The sequence below is a fragment of the Dama dama genome, chromosome 15, assembly GCF_033118175.1.
Source record: "Dama dama isolate Ldn47 chromosome 15, ASM3311817v1, whole genome shotgun sequence".
Lineage (NCBI taxonomy): Eukaryota > Metazoa > Chordata > Mammalia > Artiodactyla > Cervidae > Dama > Dama dama.
Genome location: NC_083695.1, coordinates 35,713,567 through 35,739,293, shown reverse-complemented (window position 1 = coordinate 35,739,293; position 25,727 = coordinate 35,713,567). Strand labels below are relative to the sequence as shown.

The 25,727-nt window shown below is 43.2% G+C and overlaps 1 protein-coding gene across 4 annotated transcripts in view; it reads left to right on the top strand.

Annotated features, from left to right (window-relative positions):
* The window catches only part of KCNMA1 (potassium calcium-activated channel subfamily M alpha 1), a 755,545-nt gene that overhangs the window by 667,029 nt on the left and 62,789 nt on the right, over positions 1 to 25,727 (top strand). For all 4 annotated transcript variants that reach the window (XM_061161908.1, XM_061161907.1, XM_061161903.1 and 1 more), the window contains 3 exons: positions 1,331 to 1,454; positions 6,479 to 6,703; positions 10,542 to 10,734. In XM_061161908.1, the coding sequence (XP_061017891.1) occupies positions 1,331 to 1,454; positions 6,479 to 6,703; positions 10,542 to 10,734 (542 nt within the window). The remainder of the gene's footprint in view (positions 1 to 1,330; positions 1,455 to 6,478; positions 6,704 to 10,541; positions 10,735 to 25,727) is intronic.

Genomic DNA, 25,727 nt, shown 5'->3' with positions numbered 1-25,727 from the left:
CATATCAGAGGGACTGCTATTACACTGTCTATGTTCCGAACATACAGATGAGAAACATCAGAGAAATTTCAGAGGAAGAAATATTAAGAACTAAAAGTTCACTTTTATGCTTGAAATAGATGGTTTAAAAGGTAAAATAACTTTACAGTAAACTTTTGGAGTTTCAACTTATTTATATTTTCTATTTCAAATTGATGAGATTATTCTGGGGAAATAGTTCCACTGTACAGATAGGTAACTATGCCTGGGATACTGTCCTAATTTTCCATGGTCATTGTTGTAGACACTCAAAATACCTCCCTCAAGATGGAGGTCCAGAATCTCTGTCAGAGACAGAATCTAGACCCAAGATGCAGGATTTATATTTCTTATGCTGTAAGCTTGTTAGAGCTGCCTGACTCTATTGTAATTCTTATGGTTGTTGGTAAGGCTCTGCCAGTCTGCTGGAGGGGAGGCCTCTACAGAGACATCTTTTTTCTCCACCAGTAAATAAGGCAAGAGCAAGTGAATGTAGCTCTGAGAATTCAAGACAAGTTTATTAAGATGCCTCTGAGCTCGAGGCTCTCATCTATGGAGGGAGTGTGGCAGTTGGGAGGTGAAGATGCAGGTGGGGGGAGTGCATCATTGGACAGTGAGTGCAAATACAGTTGTCTAGGCAAGGAGAGAGGGTGTTGTTTAGTATTGAAATCATGTATTCCAGATGTGGGCATTTGGTAGTCAATCTGCTCTGAAGTGACATGCTGCTGAATCTTTAAAGGGCTTCAGCCAGGGAGAGCAAAATCTGATTGGGCAAATTGCTAAAATATTTAAAGTGCAGCCTGTTAAAGCTTTTACTGCGAAGAGCATCACGTCAGAAGTTGTAGTCAGAAAGAGCGAGTAATTGGCTTTCCATCCTCATGCCAGTCAGTCAGCATGAGGCTCTATTCCTATTCTTTCCTCTTCATTGCCAATGCTAATAACAACCCTTTGGGTGTGTGCATGTGTGTGTGTCATGGGGAGACTGGATAGCTGGTAAATGAGAATAGGAGTGAGACATCCCTAAGAAGGGAGACTGAATCCGCAAAGTGATTTGAAGTCCATTGTAGAGAAAGGGGAATGGGAAAGAAAGGCAGAATTACTACCTGACGCAGATCACCTGCACATCCAGGAGGTGATGGGGGTTCAGGGCAGTTATCTTTCACAGGATGGGTTCTGCAAGTAAAAGATTGGCCTTCAGTGACAAGTGCTTCCTCCGCTTCTCCCATCTCCTCTGAGATGGAACTCAGGGGGCACTTTCCATTTATAATTTATCACATTTTCCACTTAAGTTTTCCTGTACTTTTCTCCCCAGGCATGACCCCTTGTTAATTCCTGGCAATGATCAGATTGACAACATGGACTCCAATGTGAAGAAATATGACTCTACTGGGATGTTTCACTGGTGTGCACCCAAGGAGATAGAGAAAGTCATCCTGGTGAGTGACAGGTTGCAGAATCTGTGCCATCCACTTCTGTCCCAAATTATATTTGCTGTGAATGATGTTTTCCTAGCTGGGTGGTGGGGTGTTTGTTCCTGGCCCTAATTATTTTTGGTAATTAATATTCAGGACATATGTTGAAGCAGCTAGAACTCTTATCAGAGCATGACCTAAGAGTGGAATTTTCAATCTCTGAATATGTATTGGCTCATAACCTTAGGGTGTGAAAACCTTCGTGGGAGACAGTATGTACCATAACTCCTGCAGGTGTGTTGTCAGGCCAGAGCCTGCCTGTGCATTTGCTGTGTGGCCTTGGATAAGTCCCTTGAAGAATTTGCACTTCGTCTCTTATGTGTAGGAAGATGGGATGAGGATGACCTTAACTCACAGAATTGTAGTGAGGATTAAAACCCAACATTGGACTCCATAAACTTACCTATTTTTATTATATATTAAATGCCATGAAGAAATCTGAATGCTTCCTGTATTATCATGTGTTTATAATAGTGTCTTGTATCTTTCTAGATAATAGATTTGCATATTTGTGATCCTTCTTAGCTCACAAGGTAGTCAGGCAAATCCCACTTGCTGATGATGACAAGGATGACCATGGCCACCTCAGAAAGGCTGGAGCTCATAGCCCCGTTTCTTGGTTGACTCATCTCAGTAGCAACAGTGGACTTCTTCTGGTCTGTCTCAGGAATGTCAGAATAGATAATAATCCATGCTATTCTTTTGGAGAAGGCAATAGCACCCCACTCCAGTACTCTTGCCTAGAAAATCCCATGGATGGAGGAGCCTGGTAGATTCCATGGGGTCACTAAGAGTCGGACACGACTGAGCGACTTTACTTTCATTTTTTACTTTCATACATTGGAGAAGGAAATGGCAACCCACTCCAGTATTCTTGCCTGGAGAATCCCAGGGACGGGGGAGCCTGGTGGGCTGCCATCTATGGGGTCACACAGAGTCGGACACGACTGAAGTGACTTAGCAGCAGCAATGCTATTCTTTAGACTTGTCCGATTAACAGCTTAAGGTTTTATGCCTACATCGGCTTTCCTACCCATGTATTGTCTTGCTAATCCATGAAAAATGGATTAATAATCAGGAAGGTCAGATGGAAAGGTTCTTCCTCCCTAGTGCTTTCTAATCCTCAGATTGCTGAGGCCTGCTCCTTTATGTCAGCCAGGAAAATCCTATCATTTCTGATGTTATGGCCACCGTTCCTAAGAAAGGATGGTTCCAGTTCCTCAGAATGCCTTTGTGCTCTAATCCACTAGGTTTTTCCCTGTGTTTTATCTGAATATGTGTGTGACTTCTCAATTTAATTATAATCGAGCATTAAGAACCAACACAGCTCTGTGCTGGAGGCTGTTTGGGAGGTGTGAAAGTCGCAGACAAAAGCATAGAAAGTCAGAATTCTCAGGAAGCAACCCTTGTCCAAGGAGTGCAAATGGTTCTCATTACAAAGCTGCTGCTTTTGTTTATATTCTGATGTTGTATCTGCCCCACTTTTGCTCTGGGGATATAAACTCATTCTGGTGTTGCCCACCTTGGGGCATGTCAGAAGCTGGGTTGACATTTTGGGATGCAAGCTTTCAGTGGCTTGCCTAGATAATCCTGAGAAGTACATGGCTGACACACAAAGCACCCTATCGGCACCAGAGAGTTTAATGAGATGAGTTACTACTTCTCTTACCTGAAAATAGGATCATTTAACAAAACGTATGTAACAAACCTATGATGTGTTAGACACTTGCTCTTTGTTGCTAAAGATACAACCCCTGACAACAGCTGGTCTCATAGATCTTGTAATCTAGTGGGGACAAAGACCAGATCTCAAGATAGACAATGACTATGTAATAACATTTTAGATATTGATAAAATGCTATGAAGAAAATAAGATGGGGTCATGGGCTAAATCAACCCTGAATATCCACTGGAAAGACTGAAGCTGAATCTTCAAAACTTTGGCCACCTTATGTGAAGAGCATTGGGAAAGACCCTGATGCTGGGAAAGATTGAGGGTAGGAAGAAAAGGAGGCAACCAGAGGATGAGGTGGTTGGATGGCATCACTGACTCAATGGACATGAGTTTGAGCAAACTAGGAGATAGTGAAGGACAGGAAAGCCTAGCGTGCTACAGTCCATGGGGTTGCAAAGAGTCAGACAGAACTCAGCAACTGAACAACAACAGCAATGTGGGCTAGAAGGGGCTTCCCAGGTGGTACAGTGGTAAAGAATCCACCTGCCAATAAAGCAGATGCAAGAGACACAGGTTCGACCCCTGGGTCAGGAAGATCCCCTGGAGAAGGAAATGGCAACCCACTCCAGTACTCTTGTCTGGGAAATCCCACAGACCAAGGAGCCTGGAGGGCTACAGTCCATGAGGTCACAAGAATTGGACGCAACGAAGCACCCACATTTGCATGGGCTAGAAAGGGACTTGTAGGTGCTGTTTAGACAGTGCGGTCCAAAAAACCCTCTGTCAAATAACCCTCTCAAAGAGATGAGAATGATTATGAGAGCCAGCTGCATGAGGCTGTAGGATGTTTGTGGATGTAGGCCACTAACTGCTTTGGGAGTTAGACAATTTGAGATGGCTATAATTTTGAGAAAATGACCATCTAATTAAAAGATATAATGTACCATGAAACAACATATTAAAAGCTAAGCGTGACAAGATACAAAGCGCTGTTTCACTCTAGCATGTATTTAAGTGGCCAGGGAAGTCTTGTGAGGTACAAACAGGTTGAGCTCAGAAGGGGTTAATGGCTGTGAGGGCCCCACATGGACTAGGCTTGAAGAATATATAGGAAAAAGAAGATACACCTGAGTAGTTTCTCCATTGGGTCTAATATCTGACTGAATCAGTCTCCCCAGGGCTACATCCTGGGAATTGGGGTCTTTACCAGGTTCTCCAGGTGATACTGCTCTGGTTGGTCTGAGGATCTGGTGCGTTGGACACCAGATCTAAGCTCCTGGGATTAGCATAGTGAATGGCTCCTCTGATAACTGGTGCTTTCCCTAGCTCCCACGTCTAGATTTCCGGCCCCTACTCTGAACTCAGTTTGTATTTCCCAGGCTTCCTGAAGGGAGCTAGCCTCCCAAATGACCTGGCCAAATAAAATTAATCAGGAGTCCCATCACAGCACGTTACAGACAGGTTGACCCTTTGCTAGTGGTACCTAGACGTGCATGCTCCATCCAGCCGAGATAACTCACTCATCCATGAAGCAGTGATGGGGACATGACTCCCTAGCGGCTCCTCCTTGGTCACCATTTATAAGACATGTTTTATGGCCTGCATCTTAGATGTCCCTATGCTGTTGCAGAGAGAAACCAATAATGGTGACAGCCCCTGCTTTATTCTAACGATCAGGGAGTAAAAGCTAGCTTCTTCCTCTCCTTGGGGGTTACTGTAATAACCCTGACATTGTCATGAATTGCAATATTGGCATTTAAACAATCGATACACTGGTCAATTCTAGAGATTAAATTGAGCAGAGTTTGATATGTGCAGTGGACATTAATATGCCTCCCCAAAAGCATTGTAAGCCACATGGGGCCATCCAGACATGCAGTGGGTGGACTGGGAGGAAGAAAGGAAGTTGAGAGGCATTGGGCCAGAAAGAGAGGCAGAGAAAGACCCACAACTAGCCTCCCTTGTTGCTCTTTGCACGAACACAGTAAGCAGAGGGGCCAGCAGGGACTAACGGTTTAATTGTCCTGGGAAGCTTTAACTCGGGTGCTTTTATTCTTTCATTTGTCTCCTTTGTGAAGTACAGGCCTGGAGTTGGGGGAAGATGGGGGCCTGTCGCTCTTGCTGTTAGGATCCTTCTCGTGGTTGTTTGGGAGTCTTCCTCTGACGACTTAACACAAGTGGTCACTCTAGTTGTGTCCTTGGAGACCCTAAGGCAGCAGTAGATAGTGGTCAGCAAACTCTCTCTGTAAAGGATCATATAACAAAGAATTTAGGCTTTGCTGGCCATAAGGTCTCTGTCACAACTAATCACCTCTGCTTTTGTAATGTAAAACCAGCCATCGGCAATACCTAAATCAGTAAGACCAGCTGTGTTGTGATAAAACTTTCTTGGAATTTGAACTTCATATAATTTTCATGTAGTATGAGATATTTTTCTTTTGATTTTTTGCCAACAATTTTCAAACATAAAAACCAATCTTTGCTCACTGGCCAGAGATAAGCAGGTAGTGGGTTAGATTTGGCCTGTGAGCCATAGTTTGCTAACCCCTAGCTTCGGATATCATTTTCTACCTTGTGATGTGGTAATGTCCTGTGAGATCCCATTGATGAGTCTAGAATTCAAAACTCATCTCTTGAGCCAAGGCCAGCATGAGTCTGACTATTTTATCATCATCTCAGCAACAAAGGAAAACAGTTTTATCAACACTTTCCTGGAAACTAAGACTTCCTTTTCCAAATGACATCAGTATTGCTCTTTCTTATTTCTCTCCCTGAATCCTGTTCATATGTATGTATGGCATATCTTCCTTAAATCTTTTTTGAAAGAAAGTAGTGATGTGTATGAATATATATTGTTGTTGTTGTTTAACCACGAAGTCGTGTCTGACTCTTTGCAACCCCATGGACTTCATATTTATTACATCAATATAGTTTATATACATATACTTGAGTTATATCCCTGGTGGCTCAGATGGTAAAGAACCTGCCTGCAATGTGGGAGACCCAGGTTTTATGCCTGGGTCAGGAAGATCCCCTTGGAGAAGGGAATGGCTACCCTCTCCAGTGTTCTTGCCTGGAGAATCCCATGGGCAGAGGAGTCTAGCGAGCTAAAGTCCATGGGGTTGCAAAGAGTCAGACATGACTGAGCAATTAACACATGGCATGAATATAACATTGAAGGAATAAAAAATAATGGTACATAGTAAGCACTCAGTGATTGTTTACTTGTTATTTTACAAGAATGATTTTCTAGTCCTTTCCACAACCCCACGAGGTCTCCTCTCCAATGCTTGTGCTTTTCTCCCTCTGGCAGACCCGAAGTGAAGCTGCCATGACCGTCCTGAGTGGCCACGTGGTGGTCTGCATCTTTGGTGATGTCAGTTCTGCCCTGATTGGTCTTCGGAACCTGGTGATGCCACTCCGTGCCAGCAACTTTCACTACCACGAGCTCAAGCACATTGTGTTTGTGGGTTCCATCGAGTACCTCAAGCGGGAATGGGAGACACTACATAACTTCCCCAAGGTTTCCATCTTGCCTGTAAGTCCAGGGTCACATTATCAATGCTTTTTTCTCCTTTTTATTCACAAAAGAGAAATCCCGGATGAATATAATGGTTGTAGCTTTGATCATGCCTCTGCTTCTTCATCTGGTTATGGGCCTGAGGACTCAGCCCTTCCCCTACACTTTGTCTAGGAATATCCAAACCCTGAGAGACCTTATTAAAAGGAATTTGCAGCCAAGTTCAGTCACTCACCAGACATGGAGTTTAGCTGGTATCAAATGTATTAACCATATCAGTGTCTAAACACTTTCTCTCTTACCTACCCAAATGCAGTGCTTTGCAATATTATAATGCTTATAGTGGAATTTACATATGGAACTATTTATATCACTTTATTTATGGCATTATAACTGCTTGGAGAAATCTTATTTTATCTTGATCTGTTTTTAACTAAATGTATTTAACAGAACTCTTTCTTTCTGCTGTGCAGAGGCCAACCCCTTCTGCTGGCCAACCCCTCCTTCCATCATAGTCGTTTAGAAACCCTGTAATGTTCCCATGCCATTGCATGTGTACACATCTGTGCCCATGTGTGCCTGTGATATAATTGATTATAAAACACATAAAAGGAACAGTTTTGGACTCCACAATGTAATGTGAGGGCATGGGATTCACTTGACAGTCATGTAACTAACTACTTCCTTAATTAGTAATCAATATATTTTCTATAATTTCCCAGATAATTGGAGAGCACTTTACATTTTAACCTTTGCTGTAGTTCTTCAAGCTACAAATCCATGCAAATGCTAGTTATTCTCCAAACATTTTTCTTGGAAGTGCATATCCCTAAAACTGAGGAACACAAATTTGATTCTATATTTCAGTAAGTCTGGATTTTTCCCCACTTTTGAAGCTAAAATTCATTTTTTCTGTTATTAGCTTCTAGAATCTCAGAAATGGGGTTCTATATATATAATTATAAATATATTATAATTTATCTTGATCTGTTTTTAACTAAGTGTATTAACTAAATGTATCTGTTAAATATATATATATATAAGTAATATAATTCAATAAGGAAGACATAAAAATCTATCCACAAGCAATGCCATTTGTAGCTACCATGTATCCTTATATATACCTAGCACAATAGACAATTAATATAGACAATAAATATATAAAGAAGTGAGAAAAATATAGACAGAGATCTGGATGCTGGACCCCAAACTCACTGACTTGATGAACACATGTGGTGAAAAATAGTCACCTGCAGAAAAGCAAATAGTCTTATACAGAAGAGCATAAGCAGAGATACACCTTGCTAATTTCAGAAATGTGATGGTTGTGATTACGTATTTCCAGTATTATTTTTCCTACATGTGCCTTTCTACATGTCCTTGGGGGCAATAGACTGGGGTATAAAAGTATTTTGTAAAGAGCTTATTGTTTTTCTGGGATATAGGAGTCCATGTATATGTTGGGGGTCTATGTATGATGTTTGCTATGTATGTATGTTTGTTGTATGCGCTTCCTTCTTCATGCCCTTGTACACATCTACTAATCTGCCTGTGTGTATATGAACTAGTTCTCCTGTTTGCAGCTTCTCCTGTTTCAAACCTTCCAAAATTTAGCACACTCAAACACAGCATATTTGTACAAAATGGGCCCTCACCTTTTTCTTCACATATTTCATTCCTTAAACAGGGCCCCACATATAGGGCCATCCCAGAGAAACATGGACTTCTCAGGTGGTGCGAGTGGTAAAGAACCCACCTGCCAATGCAGGAGACTTAAGAAGTGTGGCTTCAGTCCCTGAGTCAGGAAGATCCCCTGGAGGAGGGCATGGCAAATCACTCCAGTATTCTTATCTGGAGAATCCCATGGACAGAGAAGCCTGGAGAGCTATGGTCCATGGGGTCGCAAAGAGTCAGAAATGACTGAAGCACCTTAGCACACATAGAGAGACACAAAGTGTTTCTGTGTATGCCATTTGTATTACTTGAGTTTTGAAATCATGTGTGTACAGCTCTACAGGGATTGTCTTATATCACAATTACTGTTGGATTTTCTGCGAGATGAAAATTAAAAGAATATGGATGTAAGCAGCTGAAGCTTATGCATTGGTGAAATGATTCAGGAAGTTGATCAGACTTATTTTGCACCAAAGTCCCCAGGAAAAGAGGGGAGAGTTCTTCTCTCAAAAGATCCTGCTCCAGAGCTTGGAACTAGCAGCTTCCCCACCCTATAGGCCTCTTCCTCCATAATTCCACTTTGAAGCAATATTTTGGAGGCTGAGAATAGAATCATTACTGCCACTGAGTCCTAAAAAGAGTGCTGATGGCCTTGATCTCTGCAGCCAAGTCTAGTATTCTCAAAGGCCCCTTTCCAGGAAGGAGAACGAGAGGAAGGCATCCAGAGATAGAGGCAGTTGGCAGAGTCTCTCCCTACTGGCTCAGTGTGTTGAAGGTAACTCAGATCTCTATGAAGGCACATCAGAAGCTGGATTCAGGCTGGAGGATGAGGGAGGCCAGCTACTGGCCGTGAACTCCAAAATGATGCCTGTGGGGCCCTCTTACGTGGGATGGCCAGATTATTCGGCCATAGCCCTCGATGAGGACACAGAGCATGTGGGGGTCATGCCCCTCTCCTTCAATCCTAACCCTTATATTTTACCAGAGGCTACATTTCTGACCTCTCTGTCATTCCCTCCTTGATCTGTTTTTATTTTTTCCCCATTGTTTTCTGTCGTTATGGGACATTTCAAAAAATCTGTTTACTAGCTTATTTATTTTTAATTACTCCAGTAATATACAAATACATTCTTGTTATAAAATATTCAAACAAGAGAGAAGTATGTAAAGTCAAAAACAAACTTTTCCTTCCAGTCTTATTCCCCTCCCCAGGGGTAATTACTGTTATTAATTTAGTCTGTACTTTTTCTGAACTTTCTTTCTGAAAGTTTGTATATACATTCATACATGTATAGTTCTATTTTGTGGGTTTCTTTTTACATAAATGAAATCATACTTTCTGAATTGTCTAGAACTTGTTTTTTGTTTGTCTGCTTCACTTGTTCCTCTCTCTTTGAGATCCTTCCAAAGCAATACCTACATGGAGAACTCTTTTCAATCCTTTTACCTACTACATAGACTTCTACTGTAAATCTATCTGATGGTGCATTTAACCATGCCTATGTTCTTGGACAATTACTCAACTTCCTTGTTTTTCTCTTGCTGAAAATATGCAATAAAATGATATGACCTGAAGTTTCACCCACCCTTCCATCTTCCCTTTGCAAGATGCATGCTAAATGCAGTCTCTCCCACCTCCTCCAAATTGAGCACTGCATTCAGCCCCACCTCATCACACCATGCTCCCTGGCTATTTCCCCTTGGCTGCCTTGGAAATTCTAGTTGGAGCTGCTGTCTTTTTGCCTGAGACAGAAGTGACTTGCTATTAAATAAACAGGCATTTGAAATCCACCCCTTTGTTACATTCTGAAAGCCAGAGGTTGCCACAGGACAGTTACTTAAATCAAGACAATTTCCAGGCAGGAAGAAGATGTAGAACCCTGGCATTATTCCTCTCCCTCGTTAGTTAGTAATAGCTTGATTGAGTATTGAGAGCAAGCCTAAAATGCTGCCATCAGCACCAGCTACCCTTTAGATTAGCACACAGCTCCTATTCCCTTGAATGTAGTTAGGCCAGCTTAATGTCAAGGCATAAAAAAGATACTTGTTAAATAATTTCCCAGAGCTCTGGCTCAATCTTTAATTTGTTTTTATTTTTTTGCCCCTCTTTGCCTCTCGTTCCTCAGTCTCATTTTTGCTTCTCCTTTTTTTTCTCTCTCTCTCTCTTTCCTCTATGCCAAAGGGTACGCCATTAAGTCGGGCTGATTTAAGGGCCGTCAACATCAACCTCTGTGACATGTGCGTTATCCTGTCAGCCAATCAGAATAATATTGATGATACTTCGCTGCAGGACAAGGAATGCATCTTGGCGTCACTCAACATCAAATCTATGCAGTTTGATGACAGCATCGGGGTCTTGCAGGCTAATTCCCAAGGTAAGGACAGCCTGTAATACTTCTCTGCTGTGCCTACAGGGGACAGGGGCTGGCAAGAGGGATATCCTTCACTCAGTAATTCAAAGAGGCTCACATCAGCCTGCCTGGTAGTGAAACCTGCCGTGGCTGCCGCAGCTTTCAAAGGGGCATCTCCTGCCTCTTCTTGCCAGCCCGGGAAGCGGGCTTGAGACCTGAATACCCACGCTCACAACAGACTGCCTTCCCGAGAATAATCCAGCTTTTAAAACACCACCCCCTCAGCCTTCCCAAACAGTGGCTTCATGACCAAGGTCGCCAGGTAAATGTCAGAGCACTGAAACGATGCTGGCCAAACAGTTCCCAATGTTTCTGCCTGACACATATTTTTGCCATTGACCTGGGTTAAGCTTTGCCATTGTTATAGCTGCATGGGGGTGTTAAGCTTTGCATTGTTATAGGCTGATCAGGGGATGGTGGTCTCTGGAGAGTGAGGACTATATGGACACTCAAAGTCATTTAGCAAGAGGTGACACTTGTCAGCCCGGGAAGCGTTCTCTGTAGGAGGCACGGCGGCTTTAAATGACACATCTGCTGTCTCTGCTCTGCCCCAGTCTTTCTTGTCATTTGCTCTGGGATCCTGGGCAGATGGTAACAAGTAAAGATGTTGTCTAGGAGTCTCAGAGAAGCAGCACTGCTGAAACCCTGCAACAAACAACCTCACTCATCATGGCCTTGACAGGATAGGATGGGAAGTATTTTCTGCCAAGTAACACCTCTGTGTGGGTTTGCCATGAGCTGGAAAATCGTTGTCACACGTGGTCTGCTGGATGGGTGGCATTGGGTGCCTGATGGGGACCTGAATGCCATCACCCTAAGAGTAAAGGTAGAGGATGAACAGCCCATGAGAACTATAGCCATTGGGCTATGAAGCACCATCTTAGTGATATGATAAAGCTCCATCCTGCAGCCTAGACTTATGTGCCACATTATCTTTTGTCAACTCAGCATCACCACTGCCTCCTTCTGAGGTCTCTGCAACATTACAGTGAAGCCAAGAACAGTAGTTCCTAGAATCCCTTTACCTGCATGGTTCTGGGCTGGAGTCTGCCAATGAGAGAGGGACTCTAGGGCCTGTCTAGATGATAGAAGAGAAAAAGAAGCCTTAATTCTTGGGAGGCAGTTATATCCAGACCTTGAACAGATGCAAGGTTGAAAGCCACTCTCATTTGAAACTTTGGCAACCACTGACTTTGCTGCTTGAGATGGAGACTGGGGTGCGAGTTTCCGTGAGGGTCCTGAGGTTCACAGCAGCTTCTGGTGAAGTTCAGGAGAGCTTCCCCCTTGGTGTTGCAAGAGAAATGGATAATGGTGGCCTCTTTGACTTTGCTCCTCCAGCCCTTCTCTAGGTGGTGTCAGCCTCTAATTGTCATCATACCTGTAGCAGAGTGGCTTCTATTCTTGACATACCCTGGTTGATACAGCCTGTAGCTTGGTTTTGGCCTCTCCACTCCACCCTCCTTTGCCTTGCCCCCCAGTTTAAATCTTGGTCTCCATCTGCTAAGTCATGCCTGCTGGACAGAGCCATGTGCCAAGGCCCTAAGAAAGAGCCTAAACTCTTTCCTGCCTCCTGCATGGCCCTGCTCACGGAGCTGAGATGACAAAGGATGAGAGGAAACTGTGACTTGGCTTTCTTGGAGAAGGAAGAGGCAAGCTATGTTTTGGTTTCTGCCTTTAAGGAGTTGATCTTCACTGTGTGTCTTCCCACCCATACCTTAGCATGGGCATCACACAGGGACCATGTAGAAATGCAGACTCTCATGCCACCCAGACCTACCTGGTCAGAATCTGCATCCTAACAGCATCCCCAGGTGGCTGTGTGCACTACTTTAAGGTACAATAAATGTTCACGTTAACAGCACAGGGTCCAGTGGACACACTACCCAACCCGATTAGATGCCCCTCTTCTTCTGGAAGGAACTAGCAGAGGGAATGGAAAAAAGTAGAAGCAGGGGCAGTGCTCCCTTCAAGTGGAGAAGGAACCAAATTGGGGGGGGAGGCGAGCAGGAAAAGACTCCCTTTCCCCAGCATGCTGGTTTCCCCCCAGTTCAGTAATCATGATTTTCAAGGGCCTAGTTTAGAATCTTGACATACAGTATAGTCACGTATGCATCTGATGTCGGTGTTCTGCCTAGCTCTCTTAAACCTTTTCCCAGACTCTCAGATCCTATTTGATGGCCAGACTGGTTTAAAAAAAATGCTTCCCCCTCTCCTCTTCAGATACTCACTCAATTCTCAAAAGCCTTCTTTACTGTTTTTTTTTATCACAGCAATAAGCAAGAAAAGTAGATCTTGGAAGGAGAGAAGGAAGAATAAGGGAACTCATTTTTTCTGCAATAAAGAGGGGCTCTTCTTTTGTGTAAACACACACACCACACACACACACACACACACACACACACACATCCCAGAAGAGGCAGAGGATGTGCTCTATGGCTGGTGGTAGTCTTCAGAGACTCCTGGTTGGCACTGGATTGGAGTGTACATCCCCCAGTAACCAGCAAGCATTTCATCCAACTCTTAATGAGGGACTGTCAAAACTGTAGCCTCACTGAGTCCAATTCCCCATTGCTTTCTTATTCTACCTGCTCCTGTCTTGTTCTTGGTCTTCTAACACTCCCCTGTGATGACACTCTGACCTTCTAAAAGCGGTGGCCCTGTGGTGGCTATCAACGTAGGAAGTCACTCCTCCCTGATGGGTGAGTGTTGTAAATTCACCTCTGGTTGCTCACTGTACAGCCCACTTCTCAGGTTCATCCCAGTCCATGGAATCAGATGGACAAAGTGAGATTCCAACTGCTCCCCCTCCTTGAGACCCTGGTGACCCACTAGAATGCCCCCTGGTCTCAGATACTTTTGTTACCTTTCACCTGGGCGTTTGGCATAACCAGGCTCCAAGTGGATTGGAATTTCCCTGGGTCGGGAAGATCCCCTGGAGAAGAAAATGGCAACCCACTCCAGTATTCTTGCCTGGGAAATCCCATGGACAGGATAGCCTGGTGGGCTATAATCCATGATGTCACAGAGAGTTGGACACAACTGAGCAATTGAGGTTGATCGCCAGCCCCTACTTTCATCACTCTTTATTTTGTAGTCCTTATGAGATCCATTCCTTTGTTTCACCTTGAGAGCTGTGTTTTCATCTCTCCAGAACATAGCAGGTCAGAACTGTGGACCCAGGACAGATGTGTGTCCTCTGGGACCACAGTATTCATGCAGCCTTACGGCAAGTTGTTCTAACATGAAATGAAACAAGATGTGTCTTAACATTGAGGAGGCAGAGTCTTCCCTGGGATTTGTGTCCAGACACTTGTTATTGCGTGTTATTTGCTCTCCTAGACTCACAAAAGCTTTTTCCTCTTCTCTTTTCACATTCCCTTTTGGTGTTACTGTTCTAGCCCACATGGTGTCAGGACTGGCCTAGCGTAGGGATTCTGGACCAGATACTTTCTGAAAAGATCTGAGATGTGATGGCTGGTTGTCAGAAACAATTACAGAGAAAGGTGGCATAGTCCATGCTGGACGGTATATCCGATGTGACAGTTGGGTCTATGAGATGCAGTTTTAATATACAGCAGGCAAGACTGCAGTGACAATTATATAAAGCAGGTGAAGCCGCTTCTTGCTGGTCAGCAAACATCAGCTCAGAACCACTTTACAGCTCTTTACCAGCAACTAAGTGCCTTTATTTACAGAGTGCCTGTCACTTCCCTTTGGCTGGAGAGCTGGTGTATTATTTAGCACGCATTTATCTGGGGAAAACATTTCAATTTAAATCAGCTGGTACAACAGTGGCTCTTGCCAGACTCTCTCCCTGTGGTTCTAAAAGATGGGAACTGAGTCTGATCTTGCAGTGGAGGGTGAGCAGAGTCCATTCTCAGAGAGCTGCATGAGTCAGACCCTGAAAGGAAGGATCATACGATTGAGTTTCCCATTATGTGTTTCTTGCTGTTAAAGAAGAGTTGATTTACAATGTTATATTAGTTTCAGGTGTACAACATAGTGATTCAATATTTTTATAGATTATGCACCATTTAAAGTTATTATAAAATATTGGCTTTATTCCTTGTACCATACCATGTATCCTTATAGCTTATTTATTTTATGCATAGTAGTTTGTGTCTGTTAATCCCTTATTCCTGTCTTATCCTATTCTCTTTCCCCTCTTGACTGACAACCACTAGTTTGTTCTCTATATCTCTAAGTCTGTTTCTGTTTTGGTATATACATTCACATTTTATTTTTTATATTCCACATGTAAGTGATAACATACTGTTTTTGTCTTTGACTTATTTCACTAAGCATGATACCTTCTAGGTCAATCCACGTTGTTGCAAATGGCAGAATTAAAATTTTTTTATAGCTAATACTCATGTGTGTGTGTGTGTGTGTGTGTGTGTGTGTGTGTGTGTGTGTAGGCCACATCTTCTCCATTCCTCTTTTGGTGAGTGCTTAGGTTGCTTCCATATCTTGACTATTGTAAATAATGCTGCTATGAACAATGGGATTCATGCATTTTTTTGAATTAGTGTTTTTGTTTTCTTTGGATATATACCTAGGAGTGGCATTGCTAGATTATGTGGTAGTTCTGTTTTTAGTTTTTTGCTATTATGAATGTATATCTAGTTATGAAATGAGCATTTATAGTTTCTTCCTGCTTAACCTTCTAGTAAGAGTAAGTTTTAAGGGAAAGAAAGAGGAATAAGTGAGTGGCCACTATGTGTCAGGCACTATAGCACCCAGAACACAAATGAGTACCATATTGAACAGTGAAGATCTAGAACATAGGCTTATTGCCTTGCTCAGCATTTGGATTTATACAAATATGATGATTAAATCTATCTTTTAAAAAGATGATAGCAAAAACACAACCATGGTGTAGAGCTGGAAAGAGATGGTGGCATGAGCTACATGAGAAGAGTACTTCAGTGGGCTAGACGGGATCAGGTGAGGTCTGACAGGACAGGTTAGTGGTGTTAGTTGTGAAGACGACAGAAATTGAGATAGATCTGAAACAGAGACAACAGCCATTGAAGACTGGTTGATGGGAAGGAAGTGTGGATGAGCAAGGATGAGGAATTGGGAATGCATTTCAAGGTTGGCCCCTGAGTAAATGTAAAAGTGTTTAAGCAAAGGACCCGGAAGAAGAAACAGGCTTGGGAGAGAAGGTAAAACTTTTGTCTTGGTTCATTTGTGTTGAAATTTTCTGGATAATGTGCAGCAAGAAATAAGAACATATAGTTATAAGGATAAAGTTAGGTTTGAAATTATAGAGTTGGGGGTCATTGGTGATAGTGTATAGACTTTGAGGATTGATATTTCTCAGGGAGACAGGCAGGGCAATTAAGAGAAAAGGGGTCAATGGAACCTTGGGAAACATCAACACTGAAGGGACAGAGGAAGAGAACCCAGTGAGAGGGCAGAGGACAAAGATTTAGGGGAATAGGAGTAGGTGGTATGAAGGTAAATGAGAAGGGAGTTGAATAAATTCCAGAGCCACCATCTAGTATCCTTATTATTTGTCACTACACATGTTTTCTTGAGTAGACTCTGGGCTCCCTGAGAAATAAGGCCTCTTCCTTATCTTGCTCATCTTCATATCTTCAGTTTCTGTAAGCCCAGGACCTGACACAGCGTTGGCATGCCAGAAGAATTTGCTGGGCTGAACTGATTTGCAAGGAAACAGTGATTAACACTGTCAGACACTGCAGAAAAGTCAAGTAGACAAGGGCCTAAAAATGACAGCCGCGCATTTGACCCTCAGGAAGTTCCCGATGATCTTAGCAAGAGCAGCTGCTGTAGCTTGTTACTGGTAGAAGCCATCATTCAGGCGGCTGAAGCCTTAGTGGTAGGTAAGAATTGGAGGCCCTTTATTACTCTTTCAAGTGGAGATAGGGAGAGAAATGGGATAGTTCAGAGGAGCTCAAAGAAAGGAATTCCTTTTTGTTTTTAAAAGAGGGAAAAATATGCCATAGTTGTTGCTACGTAAGACTAGGGTGAAGCTCCAAAGGGGGAGAGAGTTTGAAGCTATAGGACAGAGTTGTTCAATGATAAAGAGGAAGTCAGAGAGAAGTAGGAGAGATCAGGTGACCTTTAAAAGGGTAAGAATGACTCCTGTTCCTCTGAGTCAGAGGGCTGGATGGGGAAGATGGAGCTGGAAGAAGCTTCTGTCTGATGGCTCCTCCTTTCTTTATGAAGCAACCAGCTTGGGCTTCCTTGAGTTAAGGAGTTGGACAGTTCAGACAGGGAACTGATGGTAATCAAGGGTCAGCGCAGACATCATGGGAAACATGTAAGGAGATGATTGGATTTAGAGGGGGCTTGTAGGCAGATAGGCCAAAAATGAAGCAAGAAATAAATCCCTGTGAAGTCAAAGAAGAGGATTGTGAAGTAAAGGAGTGGGAGAGCCAAAGGGTGGGAGGTTTGAATAGCGAGAGGAATATGTGATGACCTTAGAGAATGAAGTGTTCTTTGCAGAGCTGGAACAGAGCTTGGTGTTAATGCCCTGAAAACAGTTCTTCTCCACAAGGACTTTGAGCCCAAAGCAAAGATCACTTGGTCACCACCAGCACCATCACTACCACCATCACCACCACCCCTGATAACAAAAACCATCATAATGCTTATACTTTATGAACATTTCCTGCCATTCTGTGGTAGATATTTTGTCAACCAAAACAGTAAGCATTTCTCAGAGCACCAGTTTCTAGCCTTGACTGCACACTGTAATCACTTGAAAAATGTTAAAAATATATATATCAGTGCCTGGGTTGCCCCTTAGCAATTGTGATTTAGCTGGTGGAAGGTTGTACAACCTGTGCATCAGGAGTTTTTGAGCTTCCTGATGCTTCCCAGGTGCAGCTAGGGTTGAGAACCACTGTCCAAGGTGGTCAGTCCTCAGAGGAGGTGTATGAAATAAGAAGGTTACCATTTTGATTGTAAAGAGGAAGAAACTGTGGCTTAGGGAAGCTAAGTAATCATTTTAACCTGAATCTCCTGCTTTCCTGGAAATCCTAACCTTTAAACCACTTTGTTTCTTTAGAACAATTCTGTTGTCTTGACAGGGCTTCCTGGGTAGCTCAATGGTAAAGAATCCACCTGCCAATGCAGGTTTACACAGGAGACTCAGATATCACCCTGGGTGGGGAAGATCCCTGGAGAAGGGAATGGCAACCCACTCCAATACTTCCTGCCTGGAAAATCCCATGAAGAGAGGAGTCTGTCAGGCTAGAGTCCCTGGGGTTGAAAAGAGTCGGACACAACAGAGCATGTATGCATGTTGTCTTGACCTGTTGGTCTATATTCTTCTTTTTGTATATTTTTGAGTGATCATTAGCTTTCCCAATATTGAAAATCCTTAAGTGGAAAAAAGGGGTGAGGGAATGCAGTGGGCAATCAGGCTCTGTCTTCTGCCCAACTGGGTATGTTTGTCATCTTGTTTCTGTCATATGTTTCAACGTGACAAGTAAAGGATATTAGTTGCCCAGTAGACAGACCTTCTTGACCACAGCTTTTGAAAGGTGGCAGGGCTGAGATCTAGGACTACATAGCTATTAAATAGCAACATTACTTACCTTAAAGCCAGCAGCATGCTTTTCCCAGTGTCTGGATCTCTTCAAAAAGATGGAGGGGGTGTATTTTCATGCCTGGGCTAAATTAGGGTTCCTCTCTTGTTGTTCTTCCTCTTATATGCTTTGCATTCATCTGATTCATGCTATCTGTCCTGAAGTTGTCAATCCAATCCCACAAACATTTAATAAACATCTGTCATGTGCCCAGACTGTGCATGGCAGGCACTCTTGAGAAGTCAAGAGTCATAATGCACATTCTCGGTCTTTGCAACTTTCTAGCAAATATACAACTCTTCTTCAGGATGCTGGTTGATTCCTGTGAGAGAATTACCATCTATTAAGGCTAACACTGGGGGCAAGAAGAGAAAGAGAGTGGGTTTGAGAGACACTCTGGAAAAAAATTCACAGGGTTTCAGTAGTTGGAAACAAACAGAACTGGCTGTAGCCAGAGAGCAGGATGGAGGTAAGCCGGACAGAGGCACAGGGGGACATGTTTGAGGGACAGCAGTCAGAGTACAGTTTGGCAGGAACACAGTGTATGTATCAGGGAGCAGGGAGGCATGAGGCTGAAGTGTGGGTTGAGCATTGAGGAACTTTTTTATTTTACTTAGGAAGCTATAAATAATTTTTTATGAGTCTGTGAGTTAGGAAGCTATAAGTAATTCAGTAGGCACTAGGGAGCTACAGAAGATTTCAAAGCAAGAGAGTGATGGGATCAGACCTGAGCTTTAGGGAGATTGACCTGGCAGCCGTATGAAGCATTGTTTTGCCTGGAAAGAAGAGGATGCAGAGATACTGGGTAGGAACAGTTGTTCCTACACAGGAGGAGTGGTTCTCTAGGAGGAGGTCAGGAACCTTGAATCAGAAAAATAAGGGGAGAATCTTGTGTGAGATGAGATGGTAAAACAGACTCCATGAATGAATGTGAGCTTCCTTCCTGGTGATGGAAGCCAGGGCCCATGCATAAGAAGAAGCTTGTGGAGAGGAGAGACTGGCTACAGGAGGAAGCAGATTGGTCAGTTGGTTGAGTTGGGTTTCAGTTATGATTCATTTCTGCATGGACTCAATGGAATAGTCCAGGTGGGCCTGAAGGTGGGTGGAAATGAAATCCTGAATCCAGGAGAGGCTGAGACTTAGAGATCCACCCCCTTCCTCATGTTCTAGGAGTGGAGAAGAGCCTCAGGGGAGAGGATCCTGAAAGCAAGCTGAAACACAGAAATCTGAGGACCATCTTAGAAAGGACAGAGGGAGCCATTGGTAGAAGCCAGAGAGTCACAAATTGAGCTGAGTTCTCAATGTCCTTGAGGAGGGAGGAGCATGTGTCTCAAACTCGGAACGAATGTCCACTCCTATTTCCCTCTAAATAAATTTGTTTGTGTTTTATGCCTTCTTATAGCCACAAGTTTAAAAAAATTATAATGGACTTACATAAACACACCAGCAGGCACACGAGCTTGAGACACACGCACGCGTACACACACACCACAGTTCCTCCAGCCCTCCATGACCCTCAGGCACAGTTTCCCTAAGTAATATCCATGTAGAAGCAGATACTCTCCTTTGTCTGCATTTCAGCAAAGGTTAAGAGCCTCAAGTAGGGAGTGACATTTTTCTTTGGAAGTATGGCTGTAGTCCTTGGAGAGCCAGCATTAATTGGGGGCACAGGGTACATCCTAAAGTCTGAGATAGCTTTTACTGTTCCTGAGAAGAAAATGTGACTTCTGCTTTATATATGAGGGAGATCATCTGAATTAAGATCTCTCAATTATATTGGACAACAGCAGTCCGGATTCAAAAGGGACCTTCCTAAACTGGAACTATGGGACAAAATCCACAGAATGGAATGGAATGAAGACCACTCAGCTTTAAGTTTCAAATAATTACTCAAGACAGGCTGGATAAACCTTGCTGATAGAGGTGCAATTTATTTGGAGCAGTGATTGTTTCATCCTGGCTGGTCTGAGAGGGGGTATGTCAAGAGCTATGAAGACCTGAAGGAAGGCATTGACAGAGGGAATGCTGCCAAGGGGACAGCCAGAATGGGGAAATGCTTGACTACACGTCACTTGCCCAGCGGTTAAGAGAATGAAGCTAGGGACTGAAAGGGTGATTTTAGCCTCTGCTCCATGGAACAAAACCAGGATTGATGGCTAATGATTAAGGAGAATCAGATTTTAACCTCGCAGAAGAAAGGCATGTCCAGCACAGAATAGGCGGCCTAAAAAGATGGTGAGAGTCCTATCACCATTTGACCAAAGGCAAGTTCCTGGCATGATCTTTTTGACGGCAGGGAAATTGAATGAGATGAGTTCTGTGGTCCTTTATAACTGTGGGTCTCTGTTATTTTCTTGATTTTGATGACATAGAGCTCTGTGTTTTAGAAGGTCTTACTCCAGAAGGAGGGCTACACTCTTTGGCGGACTTGAGGTCATAACAGGTCTCTTAGTGGAAACTTTCATGCCCTTCCAGAATGGCACTGTCTTTGTGTCTGAGATGGGGAGTGGCCTGCATTGGGGTGAGCAGCTGCACATCTGGCTTTTCTATTAATTTGACAGACCACCCCCATCTTCAACTCCCATGTCACCCCTCAACACCTGCCCTTCCCAGTTTTTTCCCGTCCTTCCCTCCCCCAACCACTCCTCCCACCCTGCACACCAGGACGTCTCTGGCTTGCAAGTGTACCTATACACATATCCTACACACATTCTCCCTCCCTGAAACCAGAGAAGCCTTTTTTTCAGCCTCCCATATAACATTTCATTACCACAATATTCTCTCTCAATTCTGAACTGGTGGTGGGGGAGAAGCCATTTCTCTTTATACCCACCAAACGAACAAAGCTCAGCGCTAAAATATTTTTCTTCAGTTGTAACTGAAATGGCTGTTGGCTTCCGTCCCAAAAACCAGAAAGACAATTATACTTAACTGTTTAGAGATTTATAAATACCACACTGGAGTAGCCTCTAGGTAGTAACTTTAGATACCCAGCCCAATAATTTTCTTTTATTGGTTTGTGATTTAGATCTTATTTTGAGTCCTCTATAATAAGAGGAGTACATTTCATTAAAAGAGCTTACTGAACAATAAAGAAAATCTGGCTTAGGGCTCTGAGCGGGTCTCAAGTACACAAAGGGGCTTGCCCCATCCCATTTCTTGTGTGGACATCATGAGATGGATCTCAGCACAGTGGGGCACATGTATTTCAGCAAAGCAGCCATTGCAGCCATTTTCTAAATGACTTCAACGTGGGAGAATTTTTCCTACACAGCGTATTTCACCACATGAGAGATGCTCTGAAGACTGCCATCTACTATTCTGGCAATTGATTGACAGTGAAGGAAACAAGGAAAAACCACCATCATCACAATCTGTAACAGGAGATAGAGGAAGGAGGGATACTTTCTGAACCTGTGGTGGCTTTTAGAGCCTCTGTAAAAGGAGGTCTAACTAGGGGAGTGGAAATGGGGAAGAGAAAGTCAGAATGGACCGTATCACTTATTTCTTCCAATGGCCTGCTTAGCAGAATTCGCTTCCTGACTCAGGCTGTGCCCAGCTTGGGACAATTGCAGTGAGAGGAAATCTGAGCTTCAGAGACAGAAAACAGATGTGGAGAGGTGTTGGGGTGCGGCTGAACTCATTGTCCCAGCATCAGGCTTTCATGAGCTGCTTAGCTACTCAAAACTCATGTGCCTAGTTAATGCTCTTTTTAAAAAAATTACAATCCCCCCTTTTATCTTCAGATGGATCATGTACTGTGCACGTTCACAGATAATATCTCATTGAATCCCCCCAATAACCTGCTCAGGCAGATGTGATTTCTTTCTATTTTACAGATGAGAAAACTGAGGATCAGGATCACTTTGCCCACAGCCTCTTAGCTCAGATCTCCAAACTGTCTGATTCCAAAGCCTGTGCTTTTTCTTACCACATCAGTCTGTTCTCAAAAGAGAACAAGTGTGATTCTGATGAAAGCAGCCCTGAATCTGCCCATCTGCTTTTCGGGCTTATGGCAGCATCCCTGGGGACAAGCATTCGGGGAAATGAAACCATTGAAGGCACACCAGACTTCCAAGCTGCCTCTTGTGCTCAAGGGCTAATTTTGTTCTGCACGCGCTTGTCTCTGGACATCCTCATTTTGTGTGACCCTGACTCTCTCTACCCCAGCAATCAGAGACACTAGGACCCTCTTGGTACCCAACTTAATTGCCGTAACAACTGGACAAACAAGAGCAGAGTTGGGAGAAGAGTTCTTCTTACCTGCCTCTGTGAACAATATAATTGTTGAACTTATTTCCCTGTTAATATACATTTGATTTTGAAGCTGTCGGAAAGAAGGTGGAAAGTTTGACCCGGATATTGCTTTCTTTTGTTCAGAAACGTATAAAATATTTCCAGGTTTTATCTCCTCATCCCACTTTCCAGGTGGAATTTTCCATGGAAAGCAGAGAATGAACAGATTGCTGTAGCTCTCAGAATCTAGGATTTCAGGGTGTATATCATGCTGAAAAATGGCCCAGATAAATTGTCCTATAGGAGGAAAGTGTGGTTGTGTAATCAGTTCAATCCAGTCACTCAGGCGTGTCTGACTCTTTGCGACCCATGGACTGCAGCACACCAAGCTTCTCTATCCATCACCAACTCCCGGAGCCTGCTCAAACCCATGTCCATTGAGTCAGTGATGCCATCGAACCATCTCATCCTCTGTCGTCCCCTTCTCCTCCCACCTTCAATCTTCCCCAGCATCAGGGTCTTTTTCAATGAGTCAGTTCTTCACATCAGGTGGCCAAAGTATTGGAGTTTCAGCTTCAGCATTAGTCCTTCCAATGAACACTCAGGACTGATCTCCTTTAGGATGGACTGGTTGGATCTCCTTGCAGTCCAAGGGACTCTCAAGAGTCTTCTCCAATACCACAGTTCAAACGCATAGATTTTTTGGCGCTCAGCTTTCCTCACAGTCCAACTCTCACATCCATACATGACCACTGGAAAAACCATAGCCTTGACCAGATGAACCTTTGTTGGCAAAGTAACATCTCTGCTTTTTAATATGCTATCTAGGTTGGTCATAACTTTCCTTCCAAGGAGTAAGCCTCTTTTAATTTCATGGCTGCAATCACCGTCTTCAGTGATTCTGGAGCCCCAAAAAATAAAGCCTGGCACTGTTTCCACTCTCTCCCCATCTGTTTTCCATGAAGTGATGGGACCAGATGCCATGATCTTAGTTTCCTGAATGTTGAGCTTTAAGCCAACTTTTTCACTCTCCTCTTTCATTTTCATCATTCACTTTCATCAAGAGACTCTTTAGTTCTTCTTCACTTTCTGCCATAAGGGTGGTGTCATCTGCATATCTGAGGTTATTGATATTTCTCCCGGCGATCTTAATTCCAGCTTGTGCTTCTTCCAGCCCAGCGTTTCTCATGATGTACTCTGCATAAAAGTTAAATAAGCAGGGTGACAATATACAGCCTTGACGTACTCCTTTTCCTCTTTGGAACCGGTCTGTTGTTCCATGTCCAGTTCTAACTGTTGCTTCCTGACCTGCATACAGGTTTCTCAAGAGGCAGGTCAGGTGGTCTGGTGTTCCCATCTCTTTCAGAATTTTCCACAGTTTATTGTGATCCACACAGTCAAAGGCTTTGGCGTAGTCAATAAAGCAAAGATAGATGTTTTTCTGGAACTCTCTTGCTTTTTCGATGATCCAGCGGATGTTGGCAATTTGACCTCTGGTTCCTCTGCCTTTTCTAAAACCAGCTTGAACATCTGGAAGTTCACGGTTCATGTATTGCTGAAGCCTGGCTTGGAGAATTTTCAGCATTACTTTACTAGCGTGTATGCTTCTGTTAGGTCCATACTGTTTCCATCCTTTATTGTTCTCATCTTTGCATGAATAGTTCCCTTGGTATCTCTAATACTCTTGAAGAGATCTCTAGTCTTTCCCATTCTATTGTTTTCCTCCTATTTCTTTGCATTGGAAAGGGTGGCTGTATAATCAGAGAAGGTAAAAGAAATCTTATCATCTCACTGATTCACTGAAGCCCCTGATGAAATTCCATATGAGGATCAATAGTTCTTTACCTGAGCATTAGTTTTGTAAGTTGCCTGAGGTTAGTCCCTGCGCTTTCCATGGTCCATGCCATTATGACACTATAGGGATCTCTAGGCAGAAGTGACATAGATGTGTAAAATGAACTGTATGACACAACTCGAATGTACATATTTCATGATATGGGGGCTGAAACATTCCAGAGTACCTTGCAAAATGCATGGTGTGAGTCCTTTGTAATTGCTGAGGCATGAATGAGATCCATATGCTATGAAGATAGCACACATGCCTCAGGCTAGCAAATGAACCTAGCCAATTATCCTGTGTATTTTTGTCTCTACCCATCCTTTTCTTTAAAAAAATTTTTTTTATTTACTTATTTATTTGGCTGTGCCAGTTCTTGGTTGCAGATCCCCAAGGGGATCTTTGATCTTTATTGCAACATGTGGGATCTAGTTCCCTGACCAGGTATCAAACCCAGGTCCACAGCATTGGGAGCACATAGTCTTAGCCACTTAACCACTAGGGAAGTTTCATTACTCATCCTTTTATAGGCAAAAACTCATGTGAAGTCCTAAAACCTTTATTTCCTTTTTCTTAAAAATGGCCCTGCAAAAAAGTCAAGTGACTTATAAATGACTTTAGTTTTGGATTGACAGAATATTTAAGGGTATATATACTTCAAGGAATGTTCTGGAGGAAATTATTCCCCCACTGGAAAAGCAGTATAGTAGTCATTGAGCATCTTGTTCCATATCTCCTGTAAAGAGTTTCTCCCGGATATCCTAAGTACCACATGGCCATCACCACACCACACTTCTCATAACACAGTGTGTTATGAGAAGGCAGAAGTTGCTTTGGGCTGTGATGCTCCAGAGTCAGTGGAGTTGAATTTAAAAATAGGTGTGATTATTGTAAGTAAAGGGGCTGCAGGCAGATGGAAAGGTCTGGGGCCAAGTGAGAAGAGGCATACAAGCAGGAAAGGTCAAGTTTATTCACAACAGGGCACTTGGCTATATGTCTACTGATGACATAGCTGAGGGGCTTAAAGATCTCAGAGTGTCAAAGGAAATGATTATAGGGGAGATCACTGTTAACTTGGATAGGCTCTCAAAGAAAGGCCTTTTCTACCATCTTACTGACCTCCCCTCTCCCACCCATTGTCAGGCATTTAAATGCTTAGCATAGCACCTCACACCTAGTAAATACTTAGTAGAGCTTGGTGGAGTGAGTAGATACATGATTTAATCCCCATATCTGTTGTTTGCAGTCTGTTCTGCCTTAGCTTGCCCTCCAATGAGATAAAGCAGTTCAATCCCTCTGTTAAATACTACATCTTTTCC